The sequence below is a fragment of the Momordica charantia genome (assembly GCF_013281855.1).
Source record: "Momordica charantia cultivar OHB3-1 chromosome 2 unlocalized genomic scaffold, Mcharantia_2.0 BLBB01000002.1, whole genome shotgun sequence".
In the NCBI taxonomy this organism is placed as follows: Eukaryota; Viridiplantae; Streptophyta; class Magnoliopsida; order Cucurbitales; family Cucurbitaceae; genus Momordica; species Momordica charantia.
This window is the reverse complement of record NW_028275160.1, coordinates 18,916,201-18,931,966: the sequence shown is the minus strand read 5'-3', so window position 1 is coordinate 18,931,966 and position 15,766 is coordinate 18,916,201. Positions and strand designations below refer to the sequence as shown.

The 15,766-nt window shown below is 43.6% G+C and overlaps 1 protein-coding gene across 4 annotated transcripts; it reads right to left on the bottom strand.

The window, feature by feature from the left end:
• Positions 1–6,879: 6,879 nt before the first annotated feature.
• LOC111022277 (uncharacterized) lies at positions 6,880–14,616 on the bottom strand. 4 transcript variants are annotated; one of them, XM_088121260.1, is made up of 6 exons: positions 14,291–14,616; positions 14,016–14,167; positions 8,753–13,416; positions 8,484–8,672; positions 7,864–8,411; positions 6,880–7,777 (listed from the first exon to the last, which is right to left on the bottom strand). In XM_088121260.1, the coding sequence occupies exons 5-6, from the start codon at positions 8,407–8,409 to the stop codon at positions 7,238–7,240; spliced, it is 1,086 nt and encodes a 361-aa protein (XP_087977386.1). In that variant the 5' UTR covers positions 8,410–8,411; positions 8,484–8,672; positions 8,753–13,416; positions 14,016–14,167; positions 14,291–14,616; the 3' UTR covers positions 6,880–7,237. The 4 variants fall into 4 exon arrangements, with proteins under 4 accessions (XP_087977386.1, XP_087977387.1, XP_087977385.1 ...); XM_088121261.1 differs by lacking the exons at positions 14,016–14,167; positions 14,291–14,616 and having other exon boundaries at positions 8,753–11,177; positions 12,084–13,726; XM_088121259.1 differs by lacking the exons at positions 14,016–14,167; positions 14,291–14,616 and having other exon boundaries at positions 8,753–13,726.
• Positions 14,617–15,766: the final 1,150 nt, after the last annotated feature.

Sequence of the window (15,766 nt, the reverse complement as noted above, 5' to 3'; positions counted from 1 at the left end):
AGTAAGATAATATATTGAAAGTTCGAAATTCTCTATACCTGTAAATTCCAAAATGTAACAAAGTTGCATATAATAAGGTCAAAGTCTTCATATACATATACAAACTAAATATGATCAAATTTGTACATTATACTTGTTTGTTTGTACATGATCATATACATATACCCAGGACACATGGAGGACCCTTATTGGTGTTTGAAGAAATTGAATAGAAGGGATTGCCTAGGTCCACCTCGGCCCTGCCGAGGAGACTGGGTTCGCCCATTATAAAAGGCTAAGTATAGGCGTCAAGGTTCGACCTGGCTGGGACTCGACCTGCTTGGAACCCGACAGGTTCGACATGAGAAAAGACATATAACCGCCGGTCGTGAGTACTGTCGGATTCGCCACCTATAAATAGAGGGACTCATTTCACACTCAGGTATCGAATCTCACCCGAACTAAATACAGAGTCCGATCTATACTGACTTGAGCGTCGGAGTGCTTACCCTCTTGTGTAGGTCCACTCTAGTGTTCAGGTCGGAACCGGGGACCGGGTTTGAGCTTGATTCGTGAAGAACCGTTGTGCAAACTCTTGCATAAACATTTGACGCCGTCTGTGGGAAAGGCGAGTACATCTTAAGTCATCCCGATCTAGAAAATATACGCAAAGATGGTGCAGCCAACGAATTCTACTAATACGACAGAACGGAGGGGCTTGAATGCTGACAACGGCAGTCAGCGAGACCTCGACGCGAGAATAGTCGAGGACCAGGTTCGAGCAGGGCAAGAGGGAGATCTTCCACGAAGATCAGCCCGCCATACGAACCAGGAGTTACCCCTTGCTCACCCTAAACCCTCAAAAGCCAACCGAGGCCGAGATGGATCTTCGAGAAAGGCCTCCCGAAGGGCCAACCCGGCAGCAGACCCTGATGCTTTGTCTACTCTCCAGCGCGAGTTGGATGATATGCGTCATCGGTTGCGTACAATGGAAGAAATGTACGCCGAGGCGACGCGGGCTAACCAGACAGCGTCCCCCTCCAGGGTCCCAAGCGCACCTGGAGAAAAGGAAGGTCGGGTTCCATCTCTCCATCTTGGCGACCGCGAGCCCATTCCCAACAATGAGGGGTGGATTATAGCTTGCGGGATAATGATCTTAGAAAGCACCTCACTGATAAGAAGAAGAAAGCATCTTGGGAGCCGGAAGACTCTCCGTCCTACTTCCGAGAGTTCTCCAACTCTGATCTCAAGGCTCAATCAAAGTATAAGCCTGTAACACCAGAAGTCGTGATCACCAGGGAAGAGTTCGACCTGATGAAGCACAGGTTCGACGAGCAGGTCGAGGCGCTCAAGGCCAGGTGCGAGAAGAAAGAGTGCTCGTTTGACGATGGCGACCTGGGAGAATCGCCATTCACCTCGGACATCTTGGAGGCTCCAATCCCTCAGAAGTTCAAAACTCCCACCATGAAACCTTATGATGGGTCTAAGGACCCAAAGGACTATGTTGAGGTCTTTGAGGGCCTCATGGACTTTCAAGCGGCAACAGATGCGATCAAGTGCCGCGCCTTCCAGATCGCGCTCACCGGCAGCGCGCGCCTGTGGTACCGGAGACTGCCGGCTAGGTCGATATCGACCTATTCTCAGCTGAGAAAAGAATTCATTAGTCAATTCTCTTCTCGGCATTATGATAGAAAGACAGCGACTCACCTCGCCACCATTTGACAGAAGGAAGGTGAGACGCTGAGAGAGTATGTCACGAGGTTCCAGGAGGAACAGTTGAAGGTCGCGCACTGCTCCGATGATTCGGCCATGTGATACTTCCTCACCGGCCTGGCAGATGAGACCCTCACCGTGAAGCTCGGAGAGGAGGCTCCAGCAACCTTCGCTGAAGTTCTGCAAAACGCAAAGAAAGTCATCGATGGACAAGAACTCCTCCGAACCAAGACTGACCGACCTGAGAAGCAGATCGACCAGAAGAGGCTAAGCCAAAAGAAGAGGAAGGATGATTCTAAGTCTAAGGACAAGGGATCGTCCTCTTCTGGCAGCCGAACCGAGTATCGTAGGTCGGAGAGCGGCCCTAGCCGGAGCCGACCTTATGAACGGTATACCCCAACCACCATCCCCATCTCTGAGATACTCACAAACATCGAGGAAAGCGGGATGGAAAAGCTCCTCAAGCGACCTGAGAAGCTCCGAGGAGACCCAGAAAAGCGCAACAAAGATAAATATTGTTGTTTTCATCGCGATCACGGCCATAATACGACAAGTTGCTGGGAGCTGAAGCGCCAGATTGAAGACCTCATTCAAGATAGCTACTTCAAAAAGTTCGTGGGTAAACCGAGGTCTAACTCGGTCGAAAAGAAAGAAGAGAGGAAGCGTTCAAGGACGCCGCCTCGACGAGAGGACCGACCTGCGGTCATCAACACTATTTTCGGAGGTCCAAGTGGGGGCCAGTTCGAGAACAAAAGGAAAGAGTTAGCTTGCGAGGCCAGGCGCAAGGTATCCATTATCAGGGAGCAGAAACCTACTTGCTCCATTACCTTCAAGGATACCGATCTGGAGGGAGTTCACTTGCCTCATAATGATGCACTTGTGATCGCTCCCCTTATCGATCATGTCTTGGTCAGAAGAGTGTTGGTAGATGGAGGCGCGTCTGCCAATATTTTGTCCCTCCCGACATATCTGGCCTTGCGGGGGACCAGATCTCAATTGAAGAAAAGTCCAACACCCTTGGTTGGATTCTCTGCAGAATCGGTCTCTCCTGAAGGGTGTATTGACTTGCCGGTTACGATTGGGCAAGATAGTACACAGGTAACTCAAATGGCTGAGTTCGTGGTGATTGACGGCAGATTGGCCTACAATGCCATCTTCGAGAGACCCATCATCCACTCATTCCAGGCCGTCCCCTCCATATTGCATCAAGTCCTGAAGTACTCAACCCCGAATGGAGTGGGCACGGTCCGAGGTGAGCAAAAGACTTCAAGGGAGTGTTATGCATCCGCACTTAAAAGGTCATCAGTGTGTGCCCTGGAAGAGCAAACCAGTCAAGACGACCTTCCGAGGGAAGCAAAAGGCAGTTCTCCCCACCAACAGAGGAGCTCGAGCTTGTTCCCTTGCTTAGCCCTAAAAAACAAGTAAGCATAGGAACCAAGCTGGGGGCCACTGACAGGGAAGAACTGATCAACTTCCTCAGGTCCAACTCGGACGTCTTCGCGTGGTCTCACGAGGACATGCCTGACATCGACCCAAAGATCATGGTGCATCGCCTGAACATAGACCCATCATTCCGACCTGTAAAGCAAAAAAGAAGACCTGTAAATAAGTAGAGGAGTGATGTAATTGTTGAGGAAGTAAACAAACTTTTAAAAGCTGAATATATACGAGAAATTTTGTACCCTGAGTGGCTCTCTAATGTTGTATTAGTTAAAATGTCCAACGAGAAGTAGAGAATGTGCGTGGACTTCACGAATTTAAATAAGGCATGCCCAAAAGACTGCTTCCCCCTGCCAAGGATCGACCAGCTCGTAGATGCAACAGCCGGGCACGAGCTGCTCACCTTCATGGATGCCTACTCCGGATACAACCAAATTAAAAAATGCACTTGCCACACCAAGATCATACCGCATTCATAACAGACCAAGGTCTGTACTGCTACAAGGTGATGCCTTTTGACCTAAAAAATGCTGGTGCGACCTACCAAAGGATGGTGAACAAAATGTTCGCCGAGCAGATCGGTCGGAATATGGAAGTGTATGTGGACGACATGCTTGTCAAGAGCTAGCAGTCAAAGTCGCATCTTGCCGATCTGACCGAAGCCTTTGGAGTACTGCGCAAGTACCAAATGAAGCTCAATCCGACCAAGTGTGCCTTTAGAGTCTCCTCGGGAAAGTTCCTTGGTTTTATGGTAAACAACCGTGGGATCGAAGCTAACCCAGAGAAGATAAAGGCCGTGCTCGAGATGGAGGCACCCAAGACTCTAAAGCAGCTCCAGTGCCTCAATGGCAGGATTGCAGCCTTGAATAGGTTCGTGTCAAGATCGACGGACAAGTGCCTTCCTTTTTTCAAGGTTCTTAGGATGAAGGGACTGTTCGAATGGACGGTAGAGTGTGAGCAAGCACTAGAGCAGTTGAAAAACTATCTCTGCTCGGCACCTCTACTCGCAAAACCATTGCCAGGAGAGAAGCTCCACTTGTACCTGGCAATGGCTGATAGTGCCGTCAGCTCGGCCCTAACCAAGCAGGAGGGTGCGTGCCAAAGTCCTGTTTATTACACCAGTAAGGCCATGACTGAGGCCGAGACCAGATATCCCCAAATGGAGAAGCTGGCCCTCGCTTTAGTCACCTCGGCCCGAAGACTTAGGCCGTACTTCCAAGCGCACACTGTTATAGTACTTACAAACTTACCCCTGAAGAATATCTTCCTTAAGCCTGAAACGTCAGGGCGTCTGATGAAGTCGGCATTGGAATTGAGCGAGTACGACATCCAGTTCAGGCCTAGAACCGCGTTAAAAGGCCGAGTAGTAGCAGACTTCATCGCGGAGCTTACCCCACCGTCCCAGTCGATCGAGTCCGACCTCTCGTGGACGATCTACGTTGATGGATCTTCCAATGAGAGCGGGTGCGGGGCAGGAATTCTCTTGCTCGCACCAGGTGGTGAGCGATTTGAGTATGCTCTGCGATTCAACTTCCCGACTTCAAATAATGAGGCCGAGTATGAAGCACTTCTAGTAGGCCTGCGCGTTGCCAGAGGACTGGGGGCCGTGCACATCAAGGTCTTTAGTGACTCCCAATTAATCGTAAATCAAATTAAGGAGTACCAAACGAAGGACCACCGAATGGAAAAGTATCTAAGCAAGGTCAGATCGCACCTCGCCCAGTTCGGGACTTACGAGGTGAATCAAGTTCCAAGATTTGAAAAATCCAATGCTGATGCCTTAGCCAAATTGGCATCAGCATATGAGACCGACCTGGCTCGATCGGTCCCGGTCGAGATCTTGGACAGACCTTCAATCTTGGAGCCAGATCTGATGGAGATTGATACTCCATCACCCTTTTGGATGGACCCAATCGTGGAGTTCATCAAAGGGAATCCACCGCAAGATCCTAAAGAGCTAAAGAAGATGGCACGGAGAGCAGCTTGGTTCACACTCCGAGAAGGAACGTTGTACCGACGTGGCTTCTCCCTGCCTCTGCTTAAGTGTGTGACTCCCGAAGAAGGCCTTTACGTTCTTAGAGAAATCCATGAAGGAGTGTGTGGAAACCACTCTGGCGTCAGTCGTTGTCGGCCAAGGTGGTTCGACAAGGGTACTATTGGCCCACTGTCGAGCGGGATGCAAAGCAATTTGTGAAAGCTTGTGACAACTGCCAGCGTTTCGCAAACATTATCCATCAACCTCCTGAACTGCTTACCCCCATCTTGGCCCCATGGCCATTTGCGCAATGGGGGGAAGATATCATAGGGCTTTTTCCTGGGAAAAAGGCAAACCAAGTTTGCCGTTGTCGCTGTGGACTACTTCACCAAGTGGGCCGAGGCCGAGGCGTTATCCCACATCACGGAGTCCAGAGTCACATCTTTTATATGGTCAAATATCGTATGCCGATTCGGTATACCGAATGCCATTGTGACAGACAATGGAAAGCAATTTGACAACGCAAAGTTCAAGGACTTTTGTAGAAAGATGGGCATAAGCCACCTCAGCTCGTCCCCTACGCATCCAAAAGCAAATGGGCAGGTTGAAGCAGTTAACAAATTATAAAACGAGGGCTCAAGCTGAGACTGGACTCCAGAAAGGGAAGATGGGCCGAGGAGCTACCCGAAGTGTTATGGTCATATCGAACCACCCCAAGAGAGTCAACTGGCGAAACTCCGTTCTCGCTAGCCTTTGGCTCCGAAGCTGTTGTACCAGTAGAGATCGGCATGCCAACAAACAGGGTAGAGCAGTACGAGCCAACAAGAAACGAGGAAGAATTACTCCTTAACCTGGACTTACTGGAAGAAGAAAGGGAAATAGCTCAACTGCGCTTAGCAGAGTATCAGAACAGAATGGCCAAACATTACAATGCCCGAGTTCGACCTCGAAGCTTCCAAGTTGGACATTTGGTCTTAAGGAAAATTCAGAGCCATGTGAGCACCCTTGACCCAAGCTGGGAGGGACCGTTCGAAGTTAAGGGCATAGTCCGGCCCGGAACGTATATGCTAGCCGATCTGGAAGGAAGAGTGCTTGCGCATCCATGGAATGCGGAGCACTTGAAGCGCTATTACCCTTGAAATGTCAAAATAGTCCTAAAATGGACTTGTAAAAATTTTCAAGGGACGGAACTTTTAATAAACGGAGTTATTTAATTTCGTGATTCCGAGTTCGATCAGAAATTAAATGGGGGCCACGGACTCCCATAAGACTTAAAATCGGCAAGCGGCAAGGTAAAGGCAAAAATTGATCAAATTCAATCCTCAAAACCCACGGGTTCGAGGTGCGATGTCAAAATCAATCACGAACCAAAATTCAATCCTTTGAACGCTTAAGTTAAAGGTGCGATGTTGAAGGTTCAAGAAATTCAATCCTCTAAACCCATGAGTTCGAGGTGCGATGTGAATGTTAAACTTGAACTCGAAATTCAAACCTTTGAACGCTTAAGTTAAAGGTGAGATGTAGAAAGTTCAAGATTGCTTAATATTATCTTTTGGACTTCCGAGTTCGAGGAGAAAGATTAAAGATCAATAAAAGAAACTCTCAAATTCAAACCTTGGATAAGAGGTGCGATGTGAAAAGAGTTATCCCACACTCAATCCTTTAAACTTACGAGTTAGAGGTGCGAGATGAAGTTATTCATACATGTGTTCCGACTTACAAAAGCAAGTTTAAAAAGCTTAAAGAGAAAGTAGTAAAAGAACAAACAGAAGTGGAGAAATGGAAATTTCATTGATCAAAAAGACAGAGCCAAGGCTTGTATACCTTGCAGCTCTGCCCTGAAGCTTACAAAAAAATAATAATAAAATAAAAAAAAGGGGAGAGAAGGAAAGAGAGCCTCAGCTACTTCCGAGGTGGGAGGCCAGCTCGCCCTGGGAGCCGAGAAGGTTGACCTCCTGGGATCCACCCTGCTGTGAAGAAACCTCTTCTTGCGTTGTGTCGACCTCATTAGGCTCTTGGCTAGGAGCATCCTCTTCCTCCACGTCGGAGTAGTCAGAGTCCAGCTCCCTGACGTACTTGTCCACCAGAGATTGGGGGCCAAGAGTATCATTAGGCCCAGAAGCCCACTTTTCAGAGTACTTCTTCTTGAGATCGCTGAGATCGATATGAAGATGAGGCATGTCGGCAGCAATGCCCTTTCATCAGGAACTTGAAGCCGGCATCGCTGAAGTCATTGGCAAACCCATCGAAGTCTGGGTGTTGCTTGAAGGCTTCCTCCAACAGAACTCCATTGGTGAGGCGTTCCTTCGTGTCTTTCAGCTCGATGGTAAGGCGCCCAATCAAGGCATCCTTCTCCTCAAGAGCTTGAGCAAGGTCGTCCTTCTCCTTCAGGAGCTGGAATTTCTCCTTCTCTAGCCCTTTGGTGATAGCATGGGCTGCTCTGAGATGGGCCTTGTGCCTCTCACCCTCTTTCTTTAGAAGCTCAGCCTTGGCGTCCACCTCGGCCTTCAGGATATCCACTTCAGCACGAGCCTTTAGTAGCTCGCCCTTCATGGTGGTAGAAGCCTCTAAGGCAGCATAAAAGTTTTCCTTCTCCTTTGCTGCTAAAGCCTCCCTCCCATCCAGCTCAGCTTTGATCATAATCGTTGAGTGAATGGAAGCGACAAACGCCTGCGAAAGTCAAAGAACATGACGGTTAGATCGAGCTATAAATTGAGAAAATAAATAACAAGAACAGATACAAAAGCAGGTCTTACCTCGACAGCGTTGTCGATTGTCCTCTGCAGTATGGACCCAGGATCACTTACGAACTTGGATGCTCTCCTTAGACAGCGGTCCAAGCACGTGGCCGAGATACGGGACACCTGGTCCTTCACCCCGGAGCTTGACGATTCCATCCTGAACCGCATTCTCACGTCATATGTTCCCCCCATCCGAGCTTCGGGGTCATCCACCAAATCAGCATGGCTCGTAGGCAGAGTCCCACGAGCTCCAGCTTCCGAGGAGGAGGAAGTCTTCTTCTTCATTCTTCTTCTTCTCAAAGGAGATTCTCCCCTCACCTCGTTCAGGGGAGATATGTCAAGCGCCTCGGACTCCTCCCTTGGGTGCTTCTCTCCAGATCGATCCCCAGATAAGTCTAGCTCGATCACGGGGGTGGGGACTGCAGAAGATGGCCCAGAGTAACCATGGGCCTCAGTCCGCGGCACGATAGGCGTCGCCGGTTCCATACCCACCACGGTCTTGAGGGCGTGAGCACGGCCCTTGGACTTGCGCTTCACGTTGCCAGTGAATCCGCACACCATTGCTGCAAAACAAACAAAAAGTTAGAGACCAAAGGAAAAGTTAAAATTGAAGATTGAGAACGAGCACGGCTTACCGAGCTTGGAGTTTGGCCTCGAAGCTTCAATTGGATGAACTAAAGAGTTGTAGTCCAGCAGCCCCGACTCTAGGAGCAGCTTGTCAGTGACCAAGGTTCCGATCTTCCGGCCCCTTGGGAAGTGGTCCTTGTAGTGTTTGAGGGTGTCGAAGGTGGCTTGAGAGAGCTCGGGAATCGGCTTGATTGATACTGCACAAAACAAACAAAGGTTCGAGTTAGATGTGAAAGGCAAGAAATTAAAAGGAAAGGAAACAAGAAAGACTCCATACCTAAGTTCCCAAACCTAGTGGGAATATCAAAGAAGGCACGACCAGACTCGTCATTTCCTTTGCCAGCCACTCACCTGAGGCAAAGAACCACTTCCCTACCCATCCTTTGATGGAGGTCGGCCCCTTGGCGCCTTTCCTTGCGTACATGTAGTACCGACCAGGCTTCTTAGCTATCCTCTTGGCTTCGAAGCATCCAAGAAGTTGCTCTACACTTAGTAGCTCGGCCTCGTCCTCATCCCGAGCTCGCAACCAAAAAAGAATGGCTAAAGCAAAAATGACACCCCACCCATTGGGGGCCACTTGAGCAGGAGCCAGTCCAGTTCGGTTTAAGAACTCCTGGGCAAAAGGATGAAGGGGAAGTCTGAGGCCGTACTCAAACATCTTTAAATAAAGAGTGACTCATCCCTCTGGAGGATTGTCAGCTCTTTCCCCTTCATCCGGAATCCTAAGAAGGATATCATGAAATTTTAAACCCCCTACGGAGGGGTCCAAGATAGTGTTCGGGCATCTTTGAAGGATACTCCAAACCCTGGCCCGAGGTGGAGGTATCACTATCCTCTCCATCATTTGAGAACCTAAAGTTCTCTATTTCTTCCAGCTCGGATTCTAACCTACGAGCTAAGACCTCCCCATAATCGCTTGGTTTAGGGGGCGAACTACTTATGGTCCGACCCGCACTACCTATGCTATCACTACTGGACGGGGAGGACAAGAAAACTACCATGTTTGAAGAAGAATAACAAGGAAAAGTGACTGACCTAAAGAAAGGGTTCGAGCTAGTTTCAGATCGAACTCCGGAAATTCAGGAAACGTAAGGTTTGACCTGAAGTGTCAGGACTATTTATAGTTCATCAGAAAAACCTCTGCACTGTACACGTGTAATCAACCAGCGGCTGGGATCATCTCGAGATCTGTAACGACGGAACTTGAGTGCTCCGACAACCTGGCAGATCGAAACGTCTTCCGCAACGGTCATATTTCCTCTACAGATGAAAAGTCGCCACGTGTCCAGAATGGAATCGGATGAACTTCTCTGCCAGGTCGATATCGAACCTGACAGAGAGAGGGCCAATGTTTGGGGGTAAACATACCCAGGACACGTAGAGGACCCTTATTGGTGTTTGAAGAAATTGAATAGAAGGGATTGCCTAGGTCCACCTCGGCCCTGCCGAGGAGACCGGGTTCGCCCATTATAAAAGGCTAAGTATAGGCGTCAAGGTTCGACCTGGCTGGGGCCCGACCTGCTTGGAACTCGACAGGTTCGACATGAGAAAAGACATATAACCGCCGGTCGTGAGTACTGTCGGATCCGCCACCTATAAATAAAGGGACTCATTTCACGCTCAGGTATCGAATCTCACCTCGAACTACATACAGAGTCCGATCTATACTGACTTGAGCGTCGGAGTGCTTACCCTCTTGTGCAGGTCCACTCTAGTGTTCAGGTCGGAATCGGGGACCGGGTTTGAGCTTGATTCGTGAAGAACCGTTGTGCAAACTCTTGCATAAACAATATTCTATACAAATATCTATAACTACAATAAGAGAAAGAAACCTATATTTCATACACTAACCCAACAAACTATATTACATTACATCAACATTGTACATGTTGCAGCTACGCCAAAATTATTCCCCAAAAATTATCCTTTCTCAAAATGATGCTCCCACCAACCTACTATTTCAACAAAATAAAAATGAACGATTAAGAAAATATCTAATATCAACTCTCACATTTCTTTCTAACTCCAACTCTCACATTTCTTTCTAACTCCAACATGCATTACATTTGAGTAATAGATAATCACACAACTTCCTTAACAATCATTATGATGATTCAATGATATAGATAAAAAGAACAACAATTGCATATACATACGAATCTTAAATACTCATTACAACAAATATCAATCTTATACAAATATCTAAATCAGCCCACAATATATAAATTTGAAGGGGTCAAATGTCAGCATCTAACTAACATATATATGTTTCACACACTAACCTAACAAACTCCATAAATCAATTAGTTGCAATCATGGTTTTTAACATTTTTAAGTTCGTGCAATATGTAAAGAAGAAAACAATATCAAGTTAGCTAAATGAATAATAGAAAAATATATATTATGTGAAAATGAACTCATATGTAAACTCAAACTAACCTGATCATTAACTCTTAACATCAAACCACACATATATAAAGGTAGAGCTGAAATTTCAAGTAAAAAAGAAAGATAAAGGCAGTAAACCAACCTGGGCATGGTGAAGGTCCAACTTTATATGCTTTCTAAACAAGGGATGTGATGTAACCTAACTCACATCTAATGGTAGTTCTTTGTGTCGTGCCGAAAAGTTCCTCTAGCTCCAACTTTTCCTTTCAAGCAGTTGCTTCAAACTTTTCCTTTTAAGTAGTTGCTTCAAGCTCCTGAAGAATGCCCACAAGCTTAAGGGAGCAAATAGAATAACAAGAAAAAACTTAGTCCCTTTAACATTTTTTTGGATTTTACGACTTTCAAATGATGAGCTTTCTACCAAATGCAGAGATACAAAAACAAAAGAAAAAGTTCACTAAAGAAGAAAACTTGCAAGAATTATCTCTTACAAGCTGGAAGAACTGAAACTCAATAGAATGCATACTAATCCACAGCTAAAAAAACTCAATTCTATTTAAGTTTGATCAAACATATTACTCATAAAAATAAGTTTTGATTCCATGTTTCAACAAAAAGATCTTGACCTTGTCAACAAGCATAATGTTTTACTAACGAAAATATAATAAGAGAGAATGCGCCTTTACGATAAAAAAAATTTCATCCCCGCTGCCATGGATTAAGCCCCTAGTTTTTGTAATATATAAAGAGGAAGAATGAAATGTTACAGAAGCAAAGAAATAATAACCTGCTAATTGCAATCATTCAAGACATTACATCCAAATACTAAAGATCAGCCACTAGCTAAACTTAGATATTCTAGAAGTATAAATAAGCAATATCAAAACTCATCATAAAAAGCAGCCAAGGAAACAAAGTTTTATGTTTATTGAGAAGAATAAATAGTTCCAAATCATTATAAGTACAAGATCCGTGTGGTACAACAATCACACAACAACACAAGAATAAGCCACCACAACAATCATTCGATACACCTCATGGTAATTACCAATACAATAGGCCGAGAAAGCTATTTCATGTATCACAAACCTTCAATTACCAAACAAAAACTAACTTTTCCAATTAAAATCAATTTTAAAACGTTCATGTTACCTAGTGAGATACAAATAATTTATAACTTGAATGCATATTTAGTGTCGATGCATATTGGAAAAAAGTACCTTTAGGAGATCATCGCCAAGTGAAAGGAGCGAATCTAGCATTCCAAATTGGAGATTAGGAATATTGAACTAACCACAAAAAGAATATATATATATATATATATCATAAACATAAAAAAGGTAAATGAGTGGAATCAAGGAGTAGAATAGGAGCAAAAACATAAAACTTTGCTTCGCTTACATAAAACAAAAGAAAACAACACCACCAAATTCTTCTTCCCAATCATAAAACAATATTGACATAGAAAATCTATCCTGCAAAGAAGTATGAAAAAATGACTTAATAAAGCATTAACAACAAAAGTAGTTATTTAACATGAAAATATAAAAACTCTTTCAAAATCTACGAAAAAGCCGGCTCACTAAATAATGAAACCTTACAAAATGAACACAAATAGAAACTTTTGTGACTATTTCTCATGTACTGTTGGACTTTGTTTGTTTTAAAAGAGTTTGCATTTAATTGACAAGAAAAAGTTTCACAATAACGCAATACGGACATGAATGGCCATGGTTTTCAAATCAGAAAACAGAAACAATGGACCTTGGATGCAATTGCACCACTAATACTCCTCAAGTTCACTCTGAATTTTTAACTATGAAACAGTGGAAATGAAGGCAGCTTGCTAAGAGAATAATGCTCCACTATGGCAAATTCTGATGTTGTTTTCAAATTACCCAGTAGGACTCTCGTTAAAAGAGGCATCATACAACCAATAATCTGAAATTCCCTTGAATAGGGATGGTAGTAGTAGTTCTGGTTGCAGAGAACTACTACTATACTACTACAAGAAACTAACAACTCAAAGAAAAAAAGAAAGTAAAGAACAAATTCTTTGGTTCTATAATTTTAATCCATATGCTATTTCAATCGAGTAGCAAAATACTCCATCTATTCCAATAGTGGTGAAAAGGGAGATAGAAACTAAAGCATATTGATTCTAAGAAGGGAGGATTACAATCTCCCTCTTCTATTTTCCCTCTTCTCCCAGCGGCCTTTTCACATCACCTCTCATTCATCTTCTCCTTCCTGATCGACAATCTGCCTCTCACTAGTTGAAGACCTAATTTCTTCTCTCGTTCGCTATGCTTCCCCCAGTGTGTTTCTCCCTCTAGCAATGGATCTCCCTCTTGTCAGTCGAAGACCTAATTTCTCCTCTCGTCCTCATTCTCCCTCCCTGGGCTTTTTCGGAATCGTCTCCGTCTCACCTCTGCATACTACTGCAGTACTGTCGATGCTCTCATCGTCTACGATATCAGCCGCCGCTCCACTTTCGACAGTGTTGGTCGATGGCTTGACGAGCTCAAGAGTGAGTCCCAATCAGATATTGAGCTTCAGGGATTCAATTAGCAGGGATAGAAAGTACAATACAATGAGAATCAGGTGTCTTGAAAAATGATATCGTATTTGCTTGACGTGACAATTAATTGAAAAATAAACTGGGTTTAAGAATTCATTCTCCTCTTTGCAAAACGTCGACAAATAACTCCTTTTCTCGTGAATAAATTAAAGTCAATCACTAAATTAATTATTCATGGGAAGATCAATGACAACTCAGAGTTAGAACCAGAAATAAAATTAGCAAAACAAGATAAAAACCCAAACTAATATTTAAACCCAACTTTAAAAAACAGAGAATAATATTTTTGACTAATGGTTTTTTTGTTCCCATAATGTAATTTAGATTGGTCTAAAAATACTTAAAACAGTAGTTGAATTTAAATTGAGATGAAATAATTATAATACTTAAAATGTATGATAATTTAGTTTTAGACAATATCTCTCACATAAGTGTAATATCCTGTCCAGGGGTGTAGAACATGACACGTAAATTCCTTAGACTAATATGAACTGTGACATAGACCAGACGTTAGAAACAAATATACTACGTTCTTTAATTTTAAGTAATCTATGAAATAGTAATATATTACTTGTTCCATGATCGGGCATAAATAGGCCTAATGTAGTAATCCTTCCGAAATTTTCTGAACTGATGGTGAAAGATTTTGATAATTGACCACTCCTAATTCTTCCCCTTCTGGATAAAAAAGTTGCAATTGACTACGGAATTGTGACAAATAACCTATATGAAAACGAAACATTAATGAAGATTTTGTTCTTGAAATGTTAATGATTCAAAAAAATATTTTCTTGTATCCTAAATAAAAAAATTATAAAAAGAATGAAGATTAAAATCACAAATTACTTGGATTATCGAATGCCATCTTCATTCTTCGTGGCCTTCAAGTAGATCGATTTTCACGAAAGGATAAATTCTACCAGCCGCCAACATAGCATTGTTGAAGGATGGGCATCATGGAACTTTGATTTCGTTCAACATAATAGTCGTTGAAGGATTCATATGATATTTCGAGTTTTGCAGTGAAGCCATAGTAACGGTTTCAGGTAATTATCCAGAACGTCCCTGTCAAGATTCTCATGTCGGCCTTGTTGGAACATTGAGTAAGGATGGACGTTCAAAATATGATGAACATGCTCAAGCCTTAATCTAAACATGGTGGATTAATTTGAAAGTGAAAATGGTCGAGAACTATTCTATTTTTCTAGCATTAATTTTTCTAATATTTTAATGATTTATTTATTCACATGTTATTGCATAATACCAATCAAACAAATATGATCCATAAAAAAGATACAATCAAAATTTGTCTTCATCTAAATAAAGATTCAATATAAAATTCACATTGGTCCACAAAAAATTGATAAACTAATAAATTTCTATCAATTTGGAAAGTGATACAGAATATAAAATTTATAAGTTTATAAAGCACACAATATGTTGTTATCAGGAATCTAAAAATAACAAAACTAATGCTAGGTCTGATAATCTGTAGAGTTGGAGCAGGAAACACTCCTACTCTCGGGATCCAAAAAGATGCCTCACACTTTGATGTACATAAGAGTCAATCTACCTATAAGCTTTAATGAATAGCTAGAAAAATATACCATTGCTCTGGTAGAGGCTTATGCAGATACGTATAGTGCTATTTGGCATAGTGCTATTTGGCATCAATAAGTCTCTAGTAAAGACAAATGAATACAAACAAAGATGATAAGATTTGTGGCCCACAGGATAATACATTGATTGACTTTCTTATCTTTTTGGAGTCTGCTTTATGACTTTGATCCTACTTTATGAAAAGTAAAAATAAGGTTGTCCCATAAGTGTGGTCGATTAGGAATCTCATCTTTGAAAAAGTAGAAAAGATAAAAAGCAAAAGATAACCAAGCTAAACATGTGGAAATAATTATAAACTGACAAACAACTTTACAAAAGCAATCTTAAATATAAATCTATACTATCGTCGAGCATCTTCCGTTGTCTTGTCGTTAAGACCGTTTGATGACGTCACCCAACTTCTTCATTCTACGTTCGCATAGTAGCGTTTGCCTAAGCAGTCGCTCGATCCGACCTTGTGGAATAGGGATAAAGATAAGTGCGGACTTACAACACGGAATCCTCGCCTACAATTGCCGCCATGCATCCCTCGCCATCCTTCGGTCTATTGAGCAACATCTTCCCAGGGTCATTACCGAAGTAAGCGACACACTACGCCTGTGTTACCAATGCGAACAACTGCGGTCTTGGTCAGAAATCGCCCTGACTGAAGCTATCTCCATCATGCCCCCATCTTATCGAAGATTTTCCAAATCTGCGATG

Coding starts and splice junctions, on each gene's coding strand:
- LOC111022277 (XM_088121260.1), bottom strand. CDS start 8,409: ATGGTGTGCGGATTCACTGGCAACGTGAAGCGCAAGTCCAAGGGCCGT. Junction 7,778..7,863: donor CAATCGACAACGCTGTCGAG/GTAAGACCTGCT, acceptor TGACTTTCGCAG/GCGTTTGTCGCTTCCATTCA.